Raw genomic sequence first — 23,061 nt, forward strand, 5'->3', positions numbered from 1 at the left:
GCGTAGACGTAGCCTCTGCGATTAGTTAAAGGTTTGCTTTTGTTGGACCTGAAGATATCTCCTTACTAGGGGTTCTAAGTATTTGGAATTTTACATTACCAGTAATTTTGTCTAAATTATGTTCTATATAAAACCAATTTTCTTATTCTACAAACGCGTTAAACAATCCGTGCCTCTTTGTGGTGTTAATGACAAAAGTTAAATTTTTATCGAACACCTGAAATATGAATGTCTCTAACTAAGTAAAAATTATACGACTCAAAATTGTGTCAGTTTGAGATGGTGATACTTTAATAACACTGAGTTCTAGTCAATGATATCGACATTATGAGTAAATGATTTGTAATTCATATCATTAATAAACATTAAGTTTCACTTTTTTGCTACTGTCGTTTGCGAGTAAGATATCAGCTTACACATTAAATATGTTGTATGCGATATTCTATGGCTATACGGTAGTTAGTAATTGATGTACAGTGGATTCCTTGGTTGATATACTAGGGCAGAAGCAAGAATTCGTAATTGGTACTAGCGATTTTTCAATTTATCATTTAAAAATTACGTTCGTGTTGATATCAAGTTACGCAGAAACGTATCAGTTTCAAGAATATTTATTCATTTTCATTGGTCTACAAAATCAAGAAATAACTACAGTACAATTTTATAATATTGCATTTACTTGTACAGGGTGTTTGTTAAGGCAGAGATCTACTACTAGACTATTTTGGTTTGAGTCTCAGATATTTTCCAAATCTAGGCCTAAATAGAAAACTAGACTAGAAAATTTTTTTTTGATAAAATACGTAGATGTATATTAAAGAAATTAATATTAATTGTTCTGTATTTTGTGTTGTCGGTAGAAATAGTCCCAGTGATCCCAAGCCATCAATTTTGCTTATGGCCATGTACACACAACGCAGAGCGAGCGGTTTCCACTCAGGATAGAGACAGATTCTATTTTTTAGACAAGCTATGCGGTTTTCCGCTTACTATTATCGCTCGTCTGTGTATTGACCTTACGTTATGCTCACTTTGAATCACTGTGAGCTAACTTTTTATCATTATGAGACATAGTTGATGAGAAAGGTTTTCGTAGAACTGCCAATACATAATATAAATCGCATCAATTATAAATCCTTCCAATTTACCAAAAAAATATTTAAGAAAACATTATATTGAGAAAAATGGCATTAATCTTTTTTTTGTTAAATAATAAAATCCTTACATTTGATTCACTGCGCCTCCTAATACGTCGGCAACCGAACATTGCATTTAGGCAGCTCAACGGCCAAAAAGAGCTCGTCGGCGAGTCAAGTACCAACTCGTACTCTTGCATTTTGATAGTAAAGTTCTTCAAAATCCTAATCAGAACGTGTTTTTTTTTATTGTGCGTAGTACAAATTGAAGACAAGTCACAACGTTCGTATGTTGCTGGTTTCGTTGTAAAACATGTGTCAACTATCCTTTGTTGTCATATCAAGCATCTTCAGAATTTAGAACTTTTCAAGATTTGTATTTGAAACCCTTCACAATGGAATCGAAATATGTCATTTCTCCTCTAGTCAATACCTGGAATAAACAGAACTTTTATGGTATATCCTAACTGTATAAATTCCTTTTCGTATCTAAGCTCTCCCTCTGGAGATCACGGGTTATTGTCGGTTTATCCAGGTAAGCTAGGCACGAAATAAACTCCTACACTTTAGCAACGTTCAAGAAAAATAATCTTTACAGCACTGTGAAAATCACAACTCAAAAAAAATACATAATTTTCCAGTTGATATGGATGTCAATATTTTGTCCTTACTATTCCATTAATAAAACCAGATTGAATATAAAAACTAGAAATGAATGAATTACATTTATCTACATATCTGAAATCAATACTTCCATAAAAAAACACAGTAATCAATTCACATACACCTTGAATATATACTGCAAAACCAGCCTGCAGTTGAAGAACACAGTTATAATCCTAGGGAATTTGATTTTCCCAATGTTTGCTCAATCAAACTGATTATTTGATGGAAGCCGGTTGGTTTGTGTACACACGCAGAAAAATTACACAGCCTAGAATATTCCATTAACCAGTGAATGCTTTGAAAATTACAAACTCATCATTAAAGAAAAAAAAGATATAATGATAGTGTATTCAATCTCCGGCTGAAGAAACTATAAAAACACTGCACATGTTTAGCAATATATGCCAGATTTAATCAGAAGAGAAGAATGATCAGTTATTATAGTGACTATGAAAACCGTCTACTACAACCACATAATATCATGAATGAAAGAAATGACTCTAGCGGCTTCAACTGACTCACAATTCACAGCCTTCATGTGATACTTTTAATATTTAATTACTGTTCCACAGAGAGCTAGTAAGAAACGTATATAGCATTTAACATAAATGCAACAGTGGGTACACGCAAAAATTGACTATTTTTCATTCGGTAATTACAAGGTGTCCTTGACTACAGGTTTCGTGCGATTGGAGGTAGCTTGCTGAAGAAAATTCTCACCGTGCCGTTCCGTGAATTTCTTACTCTTTATCTAAAGGTTTGAACAGTATGTTAAGATCACATGGGGATCCTTGGCTTAAATGGAAAATGAAGTAAAAGGCATGTTTAATGGCCTATTAAATATCTACATTTATTAATGCAACACAATTGATTTTATAATTAAACAATTATTTATTTTTACTCTTTAATGATACCTCAACATGTGTTCTATTATTTTAAACTACAGATCAAAATCTGTATTTAAAATGTACTCCCTTTTAGATAAAAAACAATTTTGTATTATTAATAATTATTTATTGATTTTGATATTTATATTTATATACTTGACTAAATCTGCCGTTTCTCTGTAAGAATCACATCCCTTTTTTGGGACACCACCCCTCTTTTTGGATACCACCGCTCTTTTGGGACACAACTCCTCTTTAATGACACCACCCCTCTTTAAGGGACACTTTACTGTGAAATGAATGATGAACAAATGTATGTTTACACTATTCAGTGGACACAATTATTTTAAAACTCTGTCTACACTATCAAACTAGTTTGATTAAAAAAGTGTGATGTACCCAAATATGGTAGTGATATCACAAAATATGGTAGTTATATGACATCATCATGCCCATATATGGGCACATCACATTTTTTTGTCACATAAAGTAGACAGAGCTTTAGGGGACATTTGATTGGGTCTTGTATGTGTCAATTGTCACTGGATTAGTATGAAATGATTTTTAACTTTGGTAGAACAAAAGACAGTTATCAAATTTATAAGAGATTTAAAAATCAAAGAGAGTATATTGTACAGTCTTGTTTATTTTTAATTAATCTAAATGTAATTTTACTTTCTATGCACCAGAGATTCCGAAATAAAAATTGAATAATAGTAATTTCGATCCTTTATGATTTTTCTTTCATTCCGAATAAAAAGACAACAGTCCGGAATGGACTATGCATGCAGCCCCTCCCATTCATAATAGAGTTACGAGAATGAATGGTAAAGCAAATTGATTACGTGCTAAATATCACCTGCCTTTCACTGCTCTGAACTTTAAGCTTCACGCAAACTGTATACCTATAAATCACTAGCTTTTTGTTTCACTAAAGATGATTTCTGTAATATTTTATGCAAACTATCATTATCAAGTGATATACTGTATACTGTGTTTATAGATATTAAAAATAGAAAAACTTTCTATTTCATATGCATGTGACCTAAAAAGTGAGAACTATATTAATGTTATTAAAACAGTGAAATGATAATCTCACAAAAAATTTTAGCATTCTAGCTTTTTAAGACTAATACCGATGGAGGAGTGTCCCCTGAATAGAGGTTGACATACTGTGGAAACCTTTTCCCTTATTCGTTTTCAAGAAAGTATCACTATAGTGGTGTCCTCTGAATAGAGGTTGACATACTTTGGAGACCTTTCCCCTTTTTCGTTTTCAAGAAATGGTCCCTATAGTGGTGTCCCCTGAATAGAGGTTGGCATACTGTGGAAACATTTCCCCTTATTCGTATTACGAGGTGTCACTATAGTGGTGTCCCCTGAATAGGTGTCCCCTGAATAGGTGTCTCAAAGGAGGAGTTTTAACTGTAAAAGCGAAAAAAAATTAAACATATGATTTTTACTCCCACACTAATGACTCAATTTCTGTTACCAATATTGAGATACATAATTGAGTTTAATATGCAATTTTATGTGCTAATTTATTGTTAATCACAAATTATTATTTCTTGTCACAAATATTTTAATATGCACACTGAATAATGCAATGATTCTATGCGACTAGTCAAATAAATTACAGAATTATTCATATTTCTAATAATATGGATAAATCACAACTTTCTTCTTCTAAAAATAAAAAGCATAATAAATTAAAACTGACAAATTCGAGAGTCTACACAGTTTTATTACAGTATTTATTACTGAATGAAACTACTAAATATCTTTAATTAATTATTTCAATTCAGAATTTATACTTAGTTTGCTTTTAATTCAGGAAAATAATATTTGCAAATGTCCTGGATCTGACAAATTTGCAACACTCAAAATTACTTCTTTTTTTTGCCATCAATGTAGCAGTTTCCAAAAAACATTGAGTATCACATTTTTATGAAGAAAATATGAATAAAACATGTTTAATCTATTTGGAATAAAACATAAAAATAATGGAATTACAAAGTATTTTATGACTTAAGTGAATTCTTTTAAAGGTAAAAGTTGAGATTTTTGTAGTTCATTTGTAAAATTAATGAATATATTGTTCTACTATACATCTTTGCCATTCAACAAGGTTTTTTCAATTTTTTTGTTTTATGTATTTATCGTAATAATACTCAAATTAAATAAACATTCTGTTAATTTATTTTAAAAATTCAGAATCAGATTCACTAGAGACCATGCCTAATTGGGATGGCCTACAATTGACAATTCAAACTCTAAATGACCATAGTATTTTGATAAACAATTTTGCAGTAATGGATTTTGGAAAATGGCATATTATTTGTAAGAATGAGATCAAATGCTACAACACATGAAATCACCCATGAGGACATTTCTTCTAATAATTAACAGACAAAATAAGGCATATCATACACGTACTATGTGGGCAGAATACTATGATTGCATAGAGGCCTTATTTGGGTGCTAAACTGTACTTACATTCACTATTAACTATATGGGGGTTTTGTGACATACTTATTTATGTAGTGCTCTTATAATTAAAGGTCACTGTGGTTTCTTCAGGTAAGCTGGGCACAATATTTAAGTTAATCGTTTGTGTGTGTTGGAGAGTTTATATATTCTATTGCAAAAAAATGATAGGGGTTTTGTGGAACACTTTTACATACTGTAGTGCTCTTTCTTATAATAAGGCCACTTTGGTTTATTAGGGTAAGCTGGGCACAAATTTGAGTTAACCGTTTAAGTATATTGTAGAGTATATATTCTATTGGAAAAAAAACAGATTAATACCTCTATTATGGCGACACCTTCAAAATCTAAGTTTTCTCTTAATAGTGGGTGTCCCATGGACAGGAGTTGGCCAGAAGTGTTTCAGCCTATCAACTATGTACCCATAATAAATAGGGGTGTCAAAAAGGAGGGGTTAACTATTGGAATTCTTTTGTATTCTATTACTATAAATGTTTTTATTGCTCAACAAAGGGGCTTTCTAAAGCCAAAATGATTTGAAAAATTTGAAAACGAATAAAAATATCTTAAATAGGCAGATTATCAGTGGTAATTTCTAATAATTGGTTGAATTTAATTTTGTGTTAAGACAATTATTTTGTTTTGCATTAATAATTTTAATTAGCTTGTAAACGTGTTTAGCAATATGATTTATTGACGCACGGTTTATGATTACTAATCTAATAATATTCTTTAGTAATCACGCATTGAAATTTAGTTAGTGCAAAATTTTACTATAAAAAATAACATTGCTAGATGATCAGTTATTAAGCGGAGGTCCGAGAGCTTCTATTTCTACACAAAGCCTAAAGGGACAATATGTATTCTACTGCATTTATTTAACTACTTATAACATGATTATGCAAACTTTTTTGGGGTAACCTCTGCCCCAAAAATCATACACATTATTGATAGAAAAAATGTAGTTCTTATTCTTATTCTTTATTGCCAATCAACAACAACAAACAAACAACAACAAACAAACAACTACAATGTAAGTGGCAGGAAACACAAAAGGAAAATAAATCCCTATGACAAGATCCTATGAATCCTTTTACCAAGTAGCACATAAAGATAAAATATAGCATTTCAATAAATATATCAGAAAATATCCACACAAGAAATATCAAAAAACCATTCATAAAAATACAAAAACAGAGTAGAAATAAATAATTTAATTTACTGCATTAGAATAAATTGGACATGTTGCCTAGAAGCACATCACATTTTTTCACTAGCAATAGCATACACACTTTGGAGAAATAATTTAAAAATTAACTGAGAGCCCAGAGTTTTAATGATCTATACCTACTGATCTAAACAAGAAATATTTCTTACAAAAAACGCTGCTCGCTTATTGACCTAACAGTTTTAAAGATATATTGTCCCCCTAAAAAATATTTTTTATTTCAAATTTGTTTTTGAATGTGTCATTTTATTGTCACATAATAGTTATTTTACCTGAAAAAAATGTAATTTAAAGCAAAAAATACTTAAATTGTCTGTCTGACAATAGTTTTGGGGTTATAATTAAACGTTTCTTTTCTCTTTTTATACGTGAATAAATATTATTTTTTTGTTACAGAAGTGAATAATGTAGCCGGCTAAAGCAGCAGCGTGAAAATAGGAAGCGAAAGATAGTGAAATCGAGGATGAACCAACGCTTCAAAAGCAGATGCTAAGTTTAGTCTAGGCCTAGCCTTAGGCCAACATCACACCTTGTTGTTACACCATCATTGTTGTAAACATCAATAACAAAATCTAGGACAAATATTGATTGGTTCATACATTGCTCTTAACATTGAATTTCCCTTAAGACACTATGACCTACGTTTTTTTTACCTAATTTAAGGTCACACGCTACATTTTATGTAAAAATAATTATCACATGGACCTATTGCGATAATTTTTTTGTTTTTAAACGGTTAAAAGTGTGAAAAATTAGTCGATTCTAATAATTTTGAGTGGCCTGCAATAAATCTCAACATGCATCATGAGCAGATTGATATTTTCATATTTTGATGTGATGCACCCACTTCGATCGATTGCGTGAAAGGGTAAACAAATAAAAGAACACTAACATTTCAGAGAAAATACCAGGTATTTACCGGATTCTACCAAAAAAAGGAAAGACAATTAATTCAGCAATGAGACGTCAGGCTAGGCCTATAGCTGGCGAAAATATTGATTATTTTAATTTAATAAAACTTTACAGACAACTCCTTGCTAATAAACCACTACAGTACTATATACCCACAACAATTCTTGCCTTATGGGCAGTTACATTTTTTTATAAACCAATTTAAATAGACGGCGCTCCAGATGGTACGCAGACTAGAACAATTATATAGAGACTTATACAGGTTGACGTAGGGGTTCATTGGAGCATTTTATTGGATATCATGTGACCCACAATTTTCTCCAATCAAATAACAAGAAACTAGTCAGGTTTTTTAAAAAGATTTTAATTTTAATTATTAGTTTTTACAACAAATAAAAATAAAGTGTACCATGTTTCATTTCATTTTTAAAGATGTATTGTCCCTTTGACCGATTCAAAAAAAAATTTTTTTTTTTAATTTCGAAAAAAGTGGGTCATTTTGAAGTATCATAGTAGTTATTAACTTTCACCAAAAATTAGTAAAAAAAAAATTATTTAACCGAAATACACATTTTTTTGTTCAAAAAATAACTTTGACTTCCAGTCAAAGTTTTCAATCAAAACATATCTCATAATGCAACGCGCTTGTTTGGCTACTCTGTATGCATAATCATAAAACTTCCTCGCGATCTGTGTGAAAATACCTTCTCAACCGCGACGAGTTGTAAACAATCCTAATTAGCATCATGTATAATGCATACTCGTGGTTTGAAATCTTTGTTTACTTTCGCTTGTGATGATTTTCCAGACGAAATGTAATCAAATTAATTTACCTGTTAATTACGTAAACTTGTTGTTTTTGGCTCAAATTTTTGGCTTAAAGTGAATACCTTTAATATTACTTTGATATGGCCAATTTAAATTTAGAATATTTTTTTTTTCATTTTTTGTGTTTCAAGGGACAATACATCTTTAAACAGGGTGTTTTTTAAGTTAACAGTATCGCATTGAAAACGAAAAGGTACGAAAATTGCAGAAAATGAAGGTTACGGTATGAATGGCCAACGGCGGTGGCTCATAAACAAGATGTACACTTGCCCTTTAAAAGCATTTATCTTCATTACTTGTAATCAATACCATTAATGTACAAATTCTAAGAGCAAACATAAAGTGAGGAAACTGATCATTTGTACTAAATTATAAAGGTTATAGAAATGTCAAAGGTAAAGTGTCAAAGGTCAATTAGAGTAAAAAGAAAATGTAAGATTTATTTCGATCGCAACAAGGTAGGACATACAACATTTGGTGTGCTTCCTCGCTAGATTCTTGATCAAGACAGTTTTGTCACATTCTACAGTCATAGGTACAAGTGACGACCTCTGACACAGTTTGCGTAGATTGCAAATCAAATCCTGCCAATTAAAGTGAATATTGAGGTTAAATTATGCTATAGATAGGTGAAAAACAAGTACCCAGCGATACTGTAATAATTATCTACATCATTGAAAATCTCTGATGTGAAAATATAAAAAAATGGTTGAAGAATGAATAAACTTCAGAATAGGCTGGCTCTACTAACTTCTTCCAAAAGTACATGTTTATACATTATTTGATTTACATATTACTTTAATTGACGAATAAAAACCATATTTAACTTTAGCTCTTTCTATAAATAATAATTTCTATTTTTGTAACACTACAGCCTAAAATTAAATATTCTTATCTCATTCACTCAATGTTTATATAATAATACTTAGTGAAATATGAATTTTATAGCCAGCAAATATGTAGGCTCCCAACCTCCTTAATAAAGAATCGATAAAACCATTACTACCAATTATAAACAGCATCTCTCGGGAATTTACTTTTCTTATTAGCATTATTTTCCTTTATTAATGGAATATCTTTGTTGTAATCTCATTTAATACGAACTCGTTGGATGCTAATTACAAATGTTTTATCTTGTTTTTCGTTTTGGTGAGATCGCCCTAGTTTGTATGTACAATCTTAAGATTACAAACTTCAATCATCTTATAGATTGAATGTTTCATTCAGTAATAATGATTATTTGTTACTCATCAGGTTGAGTCTATATTCGTAGTCTAATGTATTTTAAATAAGGCAATTTGATTAAAATATACTTGTTCGTTTTATGGGAACAGGGATGCCTCAAAGAATGGTTCTACCATAGTAACAGTGTCTTCCCGAAGCAGGTTTTTCTAGAAAGATTTGCCTGACTAAATTGGCTGCAACCGGTATTAAAAATAGCGTTAAGAAAATTTTACATAAAATAAACACTTACTACACAGTAGTGGTAGGTTTGGCATAGCCATTAAAAACATAGACCAAGAGCAATCGAAAGCTATATTTTGTCAATTGGATAGACAAAGTACAATATTATTTGACCTTTTTTGTATTTACAGTAGTAATAGTAGATTGGTTATATCTAATAATATCAATAATTTGGTACTTCGCTTAATTTGCCAGTTTATATATTGGGAGAACACTTGATTAAATTCCTATTCATTGAAAGATTTTATGTTCGTTACATACTGTACATATCTACATTAGCAATAAATTATGTTTCTTTACATGTGACATATCTTCCTATAAATAAAAAACATACTGTAGTAAATCAACAACAAATAGGTCGTTCAACACTTTAAACTGGCAAGAAATGGTGAGTCAGTCAGGACATAATAGACTACAACACCTTAGCATATGGATAACAATGTCATGGGCCATAAATAAAAACAAGCATGGCAAAAAGAAATTCATAAATATGTAGGTGCATGGTAGTAGTAATCTATAATTAACAATATTATATAATTAGTAGAACCTCACATGACTATAGACACTTTCCTGTAAAAGGAACAAGACATGTACTACTGTATGGCCAACCTCTATTCAGGGGACACCCTAAAAAAATGGAGACTTTCCCGTGAAAGCAACCAGGGTACTGTAATATTCAACACTACTGTACGGCCAACCTCTAATAAGGGGACACACCTATTAATCCGACACTTCTTGTAGAAGCAACGAGGGGAAATATTTGTTTTAACACCAAGGTCCAACCTCTATTTAGGGGACACTGTTTGGTTTCGAAGGTGTTAATAGGGGTTGTAAATTATTGTAGCATAACATTATAAAACATGTAGTTTATTTAATTTTGAGATAAGCCAGTGGAAAGTAACCCACAAATGAATGGTAACCATATTTTTATTCAAACCAAAACATTTTATATTCCTTGTTTATTTTAAAATACATATAAAATAAACATAATTTGTCTAAAAATCTAATCATTAGCAAATTGAGAAAAACATGTGGATACTTAGAAAAGAAGAACATATAGCATCCGCTTCAGAACAAAATGTAGACATGGACTACCAAAAAAAACAACCAAAATTACTAAAAAAACTGCAACCACAAAGTCTGCAGAAACCATTCTTCCAAGAATTCTATACTTAAACATTGACACTGTCATGACTAATCGACAATCAATTCCAAAAATACAATTTCTTAAAATTTGAAGAAATTGAAATTAACAAAATTCCACGGCAAGAACATTTCAATAAAGTAAAATTGTAAATTCCACAAATTTTGGACCAAAATCCTCAATATATATAGCAATTATTGACCTCAGTCACAATCTTGCAAACAGATGAAGATGAAGAAAATATGTTTTTTTCCTACTAAAACCACAGGCACATTCCATCAGCTTAGAACAACATCAGGGTATTACAATACTAGCCTCTGAAGAACAATATATTCCTTTGCTGGTGATCCAAGGAATGACTTTCTAATCCCAACGCTTTAAGCCAGCTTCGGTGATCATCTATATAATGGTCATACACATCTTTGCGAAACGCTTCAACGATTGCAAGTCTTGTAGCAAAATTGATGCCCGTTGAGGTGTAATAGAAAGTGAAAAGAATATATTTTTTTGTTTCTAATTACCTAGATTTGACATTCCTAACGATTCTTAGTTTAAAGCAAAGCTTATGGTGTTTTTCATTACATATGACTCATAGAGGGCACTGTTGGCACATTGTTAAAAACCAGAAAGTAATGAATTTTTATGTCTACTGCCCTCAAAAACAAATAAAATGATTAGAAATCTTACGAGGATGTAATAATTCTATAACATATTCTATATATATATATATATAACAGTTTTAAGAACTTTCACAAATGACATAACAGTAGGCCTAATAACAGGTGTGGTTGACTAAATTGTACTATTCATTGACTATATTACAATAGTACATCCATACAACTAGCAATTCTCCTAATCTAATCCTTTCCAAATAAACTAATCCATATTTTCTTGAATAACAATCTCTAAAATATACGGTATTAAATTTAAGAATGCAACATATTTATTTATACTTTATTGCATATGAAATATGCAACCTTATTATAAACATCTACTGTACATGCACATACATATTATAATAATTGTCTACTCTTATTCTGCCTTCCAATTAATCTTCATTATTAATTTATTTTGTTTATAGTAATATAGTATAAGAAAATTAATTATTCAACTATTAATACAATGTACAGTACTTTATAATTCTTACCTTTATAATTCTTACTTTTTTAAAGGTATTCTATAGAGGGCAGCAGACATGTTTAAAACAATCTGTGGTATTAAAAAAAGTATTCACATTGTGAATAGGGAATTTCCCAAAACAAATCTGGGCATTTCCAATTAAGAATGAGGTTGATTGATGTTACTTTAAATTTATGATGCATGATGCCCATATAAATCAATAGTGAAAACACTAAATTAGTCAGAAAAGATTCACATCAATTTGTGTACAAATTTGTACTACACTATAAAACTTTATGTGACAACAAAATTTGATGTGCCCATATATGGACTTGATGATGTCATATCACTACCTGCCATATTTGGGCATATCACTACAATATTTTGGCACAGCAAACTTTTTTGTCAAACTAGTTTGATAGTGTAGACAGAGCAATACACTATCAAACTTTATATGACAAAAAAATGTGCTGTGCTCATATGGACTTGATGCCATATCACAACCATATTTGGGCACAGCACACTTTTTTTGTCAAACTAGTTTGATAGTGTAGACAGAGCATTAAAGGAGTTAACTATTTCTACATGTGTAGAATACCTTCTTTGGAATGGTTTGACCCAAAAGAGTACCATACTATTATGAATGATGAAGATCCCAATGTCATATTGGACAGTTTTTAGCTATTAAAACATAAATTATTGGTAATTTCATCCCACCACAAATGCAAAAGGTGTCATTTATGGTTAAACCACATCCTGCCAAAAAAAATAAGCAGACACAGCCTGGAGTTAAATATGTTGTGTTACAACACCATAGTATACTCACTACAATACTTAATTTTGTACCAAACTTTCTTTAAAATATTTTATTTATGTTATTATACTCTTAATAAAAGTAGATGTCATTTCGTATACTTTATTAAATTGGATCTGGAGTAGAAAACATTTCTCGCATGTTTGGCCAATTACTTACTTTTGCGTACTGTAGTAAGTAACAAGGTGGTATAATTGTTATAGCATTTGGCTACATCCTACAGTACACTGGTGAAAATATTCCCTAGTTAGTAGCAAACATTAACAGTGCTTAAAAGCAATCATCTGCAGATAGAGTTTACTCTTTTTTGCATATGCAGGCACTATGCTGTATCATTGGTTGTAAAACATTTAAGACCGTCACCCTGTGTCTCCCTAGTGAAAAGGTTTATGTAGGAAAATAAATAGATTATTAATACAATTTTACAATAAATACAGCATTATTAGCACACATTAGTGATATTGTTCCCAAGCGCTCATGTTTTTGACAAATGATGTTAATCACTAGATGTCATATACTGAATGCATGTCAATGAATTGCATCACAGCTAATCACCTCAAGGGTCAACCAACTGTTTAGCACAGTAAATTCTACTGCTTCCAAACCTTTTCATTTATCGGTGTTTTTTCTATCAATTTATGCTAAACCATAACCTAGAAACAGGCAGAAACAGGCCTCGAATTTAGGGATTTTAGGGGCAAGGCAAGTGTACTATAGCTAGTTGGCCGGTGGAACATCGTGCCCTAACTCATTGTTGAAAATTTATATTTTTATTTTCGCCATTCAGTGGTTTTTTATTGTGGTGAAAATTCTAGGGCACTACGGCTGTTGTTCATTTTCAAAAGCATGATGGCCAATTGAAAGGGCACCGACAGTACTGACCATGGTAAAACCTGAAGCCTGCTTGGATACATGTAAAGTAGGCTGGTGAATGTCGATGCACATTAGAATACCAACATGTAGTGTGCATTATCTCTCACTCTTCCTCATCAAACAGTAAATCTGTCAACTCATGAAAATATTCTGCCCATGCAACTTATAAACATTCATTAATTGTATACTATAGCATGAAACAATTGTTATTTCTATAGCTTTAGCATACAGTATCTGTAATGTCTTATTTATCTATGTGTATATGATATACGCTAATTATTTCTATCCTGATAAATAGGAAACGGTCCTTTCCAGTATCTCTATGAAAGATCATATTTGTCCGAATTGATACTGTAACAAATGGTTTTTTTTTGTTCTGCCCTAGATATAAGAAGAATTTTACTGATTCGTAGAGTGGGAAACAATCCAAAAACGAAATTTTTAAGATTTGGGTGGACAGATGTTAAAAGGAGGTAAAATAAGTTTAGTCATTTGAAAACAAAACCTTTTTCGCTTAACCACAGTAAAAAAAAAACACCTGTCTACAGATGGTGTATTCAATCCTAGCCTATTTCCTGGCAAACTCTCTTTTTTAAACTGTGTACAGGTAGTATGCTTGGTAATGGCAGACTTACTACAGATTATTCGTAAGAAATATTTCTTGTGTATAACTATGTTCTTGGTAATGACAGACAATATCTGCCAAGAAAATATATTTTATCTTGGCCAACGTTGTAATAGCGATTTTCCTGTAGAGTTGAAAGGTCATCATACTGTAGGGATTATCTAAACCAAAAATCTATCTATGTTATCTCGTAACACTGCAATATATTTATTTTTTGGCAGACATTGTTAGCGATTTTTCAAGTGTTTCCCGGCAAGTTGAATGACTTGTTGAAAAGATGACAAGTCCCAAAAAGTACTCATTCCCAACGTAATACTTCCTGAATAGCAATTTATTAAATTGCCTTTAGGGTCCTGTAGTTTCCCATTTAATCTAATGTAACTTTATGTGAAATGCTAAATATTACTCAACAGCATCAATCTATATTGAATGTTGGGGGTGGGGGATGAAAGCCAGCCATTCACAAGGAGCTAAAAAAAGAACCCCAGAAATGGTTTACCGTTTGACGTTTCCGCTTATCAGTTTTTTTATATAATGTTTTCTGTAAAAAAATGTGACGGAACCAAGGACTGTAAAAATTTAGCATTTTATTGTTATTGTGTTAAGCATACAATAATGGCCCTTATTGAAACAGCAATCCTGCCATGTCTTTACTACAACATATTGATTGTATCTTTTGGCAAGAATAAATGCTCTTGTTGCTTCATGGATTTGAATGGGATGTAAAGCTTTTGGTCCCATGTACATTATTATTCTTTATACTTTTCAGTCAAAGACTGTTCTCCCAGAGGGCCCAGTGTATAGTACTATGATGAGTTTGTGACAGTGGCTGTGTATGAACTAGTACACCGGGTAACTCCCTACTCCCTGTTCTTTAAAGTGCACATGAACCAGATGTGTACACTGGTCCTACGGTTTATATTCCTTATCCGAGAAGACTTATTCTACCATCAGAAACATGGAGCGAGTGAGCCTCGAACCCTTGTCGATGTTATGGCTAATGTATTACGGTTCCACTGTCTTAACCGCTCGGCCACTCACTCACTCACATACACAGCACATGTGCACAATAAAGAACGTGGTACACTATTTGAAAAGAAGATTCATGGCTCTGTACTGGGTGTACTGGGCTCTCTGGAGAAGTCTTGAACTGAAGAGGTCACCTAGTATATACAAACAAAATCCTTGTGGGGTTGCAATGGAACCACAGTGGGATCTACAAGAGGTTTCTGTACTCAAAAAGAAATAGGATAGCACTTCTACATGTGTAAAGTAAAAAAAGAGAGAATTTTGAATTAAAAAAAATGTTGACACCAGATTAAAAACAGATAAATCAAAAGACACATTTAATTCAAACTAAATAATTCAAAAAATGTCCTTCGAAATCCATCTGAAAGGAATTAACATAGGATGCATATTCCAATGGTTAAATTGCAATATGAGGTTTAAAGGAAAAAAGCAAAATTCAAATAAATCATATTTGTTACAATCTTTACAGATGTAGACACGGACAATGGCATTTGAAAACATTAGAAAAGCACATAAAAAATGCCATTTAAAATTTAAATTTGCCACAGTAAGCTGAATTTGGTTCCCAGACCGTGACACTAAAACATTTTCAGTATTATGCAAATTTTATTTGAAATGGAACAGCAGGAATAAAAATATATCTATGTTGATAGTTTAGTATCATGCTGAAAATACAAGTATGGCATACAATATGGCCTAGCTTTTATAACAGCTACATCTTATTATTACAGAGCTAATATAATGTTCTATATTCAACCTTTTCATCTGCAGGAAAAGTAATAAAATGTTAGCCTACTACTTACAGAACTAACACAGCATAAACAGGTCTTCTTAAGTAGCTTTCTCTCCTGTGTGGCCATGGTAGTAATGCTTGCTGAATTAGACCACCAACAGGCCTAGCTTATTTCTAGGCCAGTTTCTTAGCTTAGACAGATGTTACCAGCTTTTACTTCTTTCTCCTATGCACATTAAAAACAATTCAATGAAGAGCTTGAGGCAAATGAATCATGTATGCCTGTCAAACAAGTAATCTAGCCTCCATGAATACATCAATTTCCACCATGCTTCAATTGAAGGTGCCTATTTCCACTCAGAAAAATCTTTCTTCTACAACATTGTTTTAAGTAAAATCTTAAAGACAAGGCAATTGGACTCTTCCATTCTTTAAATAGGGGATAACTTTAATTATTGCTTCAAAATGTGTTTCAAATCTAAAATATGCATTGTTTAATACCTATTTTAATTACATAATCTAACCCTCTAATTACCTTTCAAAGAAACTACATAACCTACTCAATTGTTATAAATAAATTAAAAATTCTGTCTAATTTGTCTGAGAGATATGTAATATATCCCACCCGAGGTAAATGTAAACACAGAGTCTAATTAAAGATTCCTCCGAATGAATAACTCGTGCATGTTTTCACATAGTAAATTACAAGTATGTAGGTTCTTTATCTTCATTACATGGCGTGTATAAATCATAGACAAACCGAATGCCTTGTTAACGAAAAACTGTTTTTATACCTATATAAATTTACCATTACTTACTGGAATGAAACACTATCATATCAATGATTGTACTAAACAATGTGTCAATTATGGTAGTTAGATTTAATAGGAAACTAGGTACAAATCATATCATATACTATAATTCATAATGATTTAGCAATACATAAAATGTTCATAGAACTTACTATACTACTGTACTAATTAATACACATAATATATCTATAGGCATAATATTATTATAAAAAGGTTTGGAAAAAAAGGTCAAAGCACAGATGACCCCTTCGTCCTAACTAGAGGTCATACAGGTCACCTTGTTCGTTAATACCAAGTAACCACGCTTAGCTTACATACAAGCTCGCAAAGCTATTTGTGCATAATTCTTGTATATCTATGGTACATCCCTAAACATATTATTATTATTGCAATACACTTAATATAATTTTTTAAACTACTGTAGCAATAGGACTTCCTAACTCGCTACGCAACCATATTAATCATGTCATCACTATACATTTGGCCAGAGAAATTTATTGTATAACGCGCAACGTATCACCATAGCAACAGTGGACAGAGATGCAAAGAATGTTATAAGCATGTAGACACATCATACATCATATTAATCAGAAGTAAGTAATCCATATCAAACCCGTCAGTCACCAGTTTAATAATGGATGTTGTATCTTCCAACCACTCTGAAGGAAAAAACACTTACCAAGAACATCGCCGCCTCACCATCTCTCTATCTAGCCTACTACAGTAATATTGCCACTACCTTTAACTATCCGGAGTTGGTAGCTGAAGCTTCTTTATAGTCTTACTTTTATACCCACCCTTAACTTCAACAAAATGGATTCGCTTGAAAAAACTTAATCATCATAAACATATATTTACTATCTATCTTATTCTCTCAACCTTGTTAAAAGGATAAAAGTTACAGGTGTGGTTTTAAGATTTAGATTTATTTTACAGTACCTTAAAAGACGACCAAAATTATCGCAATAGGTCCATATAGTATTTATTTTTACATAAAATGTAGTGTGTGACCTTTAATTAGATCTAATATGGCTTTAAAAATAACAGCTTGACAAAATAACTTTGAACACTCAATATTTAGTAGTGATATGTAATATTAAAATCAGTAGTGAACAATGTTATAGCAGGCTAACAACTCATTAACCTAATCAATAAACCACTTATGGGATGTCATTAATTCTATAAAAGAGAAAATAGCAAGAAGATCAGATTACTCTTAGAACATCCCTACATTTAAAATGGAATGACCAAGATTTTAAGTTGCTTGCTTTTCTTAAGCAAGCAGCTGTGAATTACACTAAATACTCTACATGCCATGGAGGCTCTGTCATGTTGAAGTCAAAGGTCACAAATTTATTCCCTGAATATATTATCAATATTTTAAAAAATAATTTAAAGGAAAAAACAAATTTTAATCTAGTATGGTTTTTACATAGCCAGATGGCAATATTGATGGTACAAAAAAAAACAGAAGAAGAGAAGAGCCAATCAAATAAAAGCCTGAGGAAATAGGCCAATCGTAGTATAGTGATCTGATCATGTGACTGGAACCGATCTATATTCAAATTGATGTGACAACTAGCAACATACTTAACTTTTGACCTATTGGTTAAAAATTTAAAGATGTATTGTCCCACAAAAAACATGAAAAATGAAGATTAATCAAATCAGACTTTAAATAGGCCATTTTGCAGTTTTCATTTATTTTCAATTCTGTAAACAAAAAACCCCAAATTATTTCACTTATAAAAAGACAAAAGAAACAGGTAATTTTAACCAAAAACCATTGTCTGACAGACAATTTAAGTATTTTTTGCTTTAAATTACATTATTTTCAGGTAAATTTTTTTTCCGATCTAGTTTTTGTCAAAAATGAATATAACTATTATGCGACATTAAAATGGCATATTCAACAATTTTTTTTTTTTAATTATTTGTTTCAGGGGGACAAATATACAGTATCTTTAATATTTTCCCATATTGACAAATTATGATAAGAATAATATAGTTCCACAGTATAATAGTATGCCATCTTCTTTTTCATGCACATCAGACAGTAAGAGATCTTATTTTTGACAGACTATTAATATTACAATTTTAGCACTATCCAGTTTTAAAAATCCTGTATCCGTCCCTGACAGTTTAACTACTGCAATACCTAATTGCTCTTGTAATACATTTAAATTTGAGATTTACCTGCTTAGATATCAACTTTATAGTCTTAGGGACGTTAAAACCATAGCTTCAACAGGTTATAAAAGATAGGCTTACAAATTAATTACAAGATAAACTTTTGACAGAGCCAATTTAAAAACAAGAAATGACATTCATCCCCAAAGATCGTCACAAGATTATCGGGTGAAGGAATTAAAGTTCAAAAAACTCATCCAACAGAGTCGTACAACCTTTGATAATCATCACTCTCGAAATGCATCTATTAGCTGCGAGACATTACAGTTGCAAGGATAAGTTCTCCGACCAGTTTACAAAAGCAAATCCGCCGAGTACAGAAATTACTTGTTTTTACTGGCCTGTATCAGTTGACATTTAACGGACACTGAATTTGACATCACTGAGCTAAAACCTACCAAATCACAATTGTTTGTTCATTTATAGAATATGGCAGAATAATTGAAATAAACAAAATTGAATTTCAAAAATTGTAGAATTATTCTTGACTCACAGGTGTAAGAGCGGAATAATTGAAAATGGTAGAACAATTGAATTGAACAAAATTAAATCTAAAAAATTGAAGAGTTAGTCTTGAACTAGGGTAGATCAAACTTCGGATAGTAGTTTCCAGAAACAACATTTGCCTTTTATATATTATCCATTGACAATGACAGCATATTGTCTATATTAAGTATAGTAAAATAAATGTATTCAAAAAGAATGTTATTCATAAATCAATCGAATATTCCAAGGTGATTTATTACATCATACATCAATTGTGGAAATTGTAAAAGTTTTCTTGGGTAGTGTGCTTATTGCTTGGAATTAAATGACAAACAAATTGTTTTAGTTCAATAGAAATTTTATAAGAACGCATTATTGTTACTTTTAATAACAGTTATGGTGAATCATAATATAAACAAAAGTATCTGAATGTGTGTGTTTACATCAAATGTCAAACAGGTAAGTTTACATGATAACCACTGGCCTCCTCCCACCTACAATACATTATTTTAAAATGTGGGTGGGGTGGGGGACATGGTCCCTCTCACATTTGTGTAAAGCAGTTCAATTGTGAAATCTGTCAACAACCCTGTTACCTATTCTTCTCTCTTGATTATAACCAGTTAAATGGCATTCCAAAATACAATAAATTATGGGTTTTCAACCTTATTCTGATAACATCATTCCAGTTATTATTATTAAACTACTACAAGAAACGGTCCTTTTTTGTAATTTGTAATTTGTAATAAATTGTAATTAAAACAAAAGTAAAACTGTGTATTCTGTTTTTTGTAAGCAATTAATTATTCAACCATCATCTGCATTTAACGAGTAGTCGTGGAAACATATAAATGCATTACATTACAATTATATTCTACACTCGTTAGTATCCAGTAGTGATGCATGTAAATGTATGCAATGTATAATAATATGCATTAAGACTACCCAGCTATCAAACACACAATGACTAAATTGCATATATATCTGTACACATAAATCACAAGTCAGAATAAGAAAATGTGTGCACTTATTATACTGTACTACAGTAGTACTATATGTACTGAGACAAAGGCCTACATAAAATATTATGTACATAAATCAAATATACAGTTTATGTACTAGATATTATTATGTGCATGCACCTAAGACATGATTTTCTATTTTTCAAATATTTTCTATTTTTCAAATTTTCTTATTATTTTTAGTCTTTTGTAATTAATTTTATTTTTTTCTTTTACTTTTCTGTTCTTGTTGTCTTTTGTATATTGTATCTGTTTTGAGGGTCCCAAATGATCAGCAAATGCTGGATGGATCACCCTCATTAAATATGGTTAAAATAAATTTTAAAAAAAATACGCTAAAACTGTATAAAAGCGTGCCCATAAAACCGCCAAATAAAGTATGTGCATGCACGTATGAACGTACTGGTAAAGATGTGGATCACATCGCAATGCGCGTTCACATTCTACGAGTCCACTACTGAAATTTTGTTTTAACTGGATTACGTGATGTGGGGGTATAAGTTAAAAAGCTCGAGCCTCATGCCAGATGGGGACTTGACATGGTATAATAACAAACAATATATAAACTGCATTTTGTAATTATCAAACAAAACTAGTCTCTTCCTTCCAAAACACATTGCATACTCACAAATTGAACCCTACATATACACAAACATATTTCAAACCAAATGTAAAATACAATTTTCGGTAGATAAATTAAATATATCAATAGTCTTGTATAAATTCCCAATTCAACTATGCAAACACAACCCAGGCTCCAAATTACACATGTGATCACACTACTACTACATATTACCATACCATAGTACAGTAGTATGCATGTTCAATATATTACCTACAACTAACAATGCACCTATTGTTAAAAGCTAATCAATAAATGCATTGATAAATATATCTGTGAGTTCATATTCTATCTAAAAACTGCAATACTGTATAAACAAGATTGTTTTATGCATGTAATTTATTATGAATATAATTTCATACCTCGACTTCATCCTGTTCTGGTGGATGGTGGTACTTATTATTTTTAAACCAACGTACTCTTAAGCCAGCCATCTTGAAAGCAGCCACTACGGTAGCAGCACACTCGTCCTAGATGATATTATTTATTGATTCTGTGACAGTCCCTCTCGACAATAGAAATATCATCACACATTTATTCAGTACACCTTCCTTTGCTAAAAGGGATATGCTCCGTCACCTGTCAGCATTATTGAATCAGATGGGATCAGAATGACTGTAAAGTGCCGGCCAAGCTTCCGATATGAACAACGTATAACAATAATAATCACTCGTGTAGGCAGGCTTGCTCACCAATGACAATTAAGCAATGGTTATTATTGTGGCAGTATAACAATGGAATCAATTGCGTTTGATGATGTCGAAGTCTGATCAAGATACTAATTAGTGAAAGTGGAAAGGATTTTAATCAAAAGAAGAGGCTTAATTTAATCTCTTGGATAATTGTATATTGCTTAAAATCTTCTATTTATAAAAATTGTTTATTTTTATCGTTAATTTATAATAAATGTGAAAATAATTAGCCATCAGATTAATTTATAAATTTATAGAATAATAATAATAATAGTATTTATGCATAGTGTACCATAGGCTATGTATTCATCTTAAAAATATGCTCATTTTAATAAGTTATTTTCTTTTACCGTATATCCTCGGGTATAATCCCACTTCAGGTTTAATCCCACCCCTACTTAATGTTTAACAAAACGGCATTCCCCAGGTATAGTCCCAGTATTGACTTTTGGTCTGGATGTAGGCCTCTCTCTAGCCAGTTCAGATGAGTTTTTACAAGAAATGATTACCAATCATTTTTTTCTCCTGAACTAGGGTTTCCCCGGGTATAGTCAGTCCAACCCCAAAGTTGGCCGAATTTTGTGTTCTAGGTGGGTGGGATTATACCACAGGGTATACAAGTCAAATTGCAAACTGCACCCAGTTTTGAGGAATAAAAGATGGGGGACAGACAGGCAGACAGGTTTGCATAAAATGTGGTCATCAACATTATTGCTGTGTGGACAAAGTCTGCATGTCCACTCAAGCATGTACAATCAATTGCTTTATAAATAATTCAGAATTATTCATAAAGATCTATTAAATCAAAATACATTCAGAATCTGAAAATAAATACAGTATAGCAAAAAAATCATAAGAATAATCAATATATAAGAATAAATTTGTTTTCATTTTAAACTGATTCTTGATAAAGTATTTTTTATTTTATCTTGATCCATCTGGAAAAATAATTTTGACAAACATTAAATTTAGAACGAATCTTTGGGATGTGATTTTTTATTTATTTCATTCATTTTTGGGTATTTCTAAACACCGCAAAACTCCAAAAAACATAGCAAACCCCATCGAACCAACATAAAAGTAATTGAATTGTGTGTAATGTGCTACTTATACACACTATGTCATTGTCAATTATTTTTAAAATTTAAATTTTCTTATACTGTTTTAGTTTAAAATAATTGCTAAACCCCGCCTTTTAGCCTTTTTCCTACAACTTTTAGGTTGCTTTTTTTTTAATATGTCATGCTCTTTAATAACGAAGACTTATCATGTAAAATTAGCATTTAAGTAAT

General features: G+C 31.4%; 1 protein-coding gene across 4 annotated transcripts in view; it reads right to left on the bottom strand.

Moving 5' to 3' along the window:
* Positions 1–23,061, bottom strand: part of LOC144842931 (disks large homolog 4-like) — a 107,044-nt gene that overhangs the window by 44,163 nt on the left and 39,820 nt on the right. Inside the window, exon 1 of one of the 4 annotated variants that reach the window (XM_078699543.1) lies at positions 16,016–16,304. The exons of 2 other annotated variants lie outside the window; for them this stretch is intronic. In XM_078699543.1, coding sequence (XP_078555669.1) covers positions 16,016–16,072 — 57 coding nt within the window. In that variant the 5' untranslated portion in view covers positions 16,073–16,304. Of the gene's footprint in view, positions 1–1,225; positions 1,352–16,015; positions 16,305–23,061 lie in introns of those variants that run through there. One more of the 4 variants, XM_078699542.1, reaches the window with a different exon arrangement.

This window comes from Antedon bifida, chromosome 5, assembly GCF_963402885.1.
Source record: "Antedon bifida chromosome 5, ecAntBifi1.1, whole genome shotgun sequence".
Taxonomy (NCBI): Eukaryota; Metazoa; Echinodermata; class Crinoidea; order Comatulida; family Antedonidae; genus Antedon; species Antedon bifida.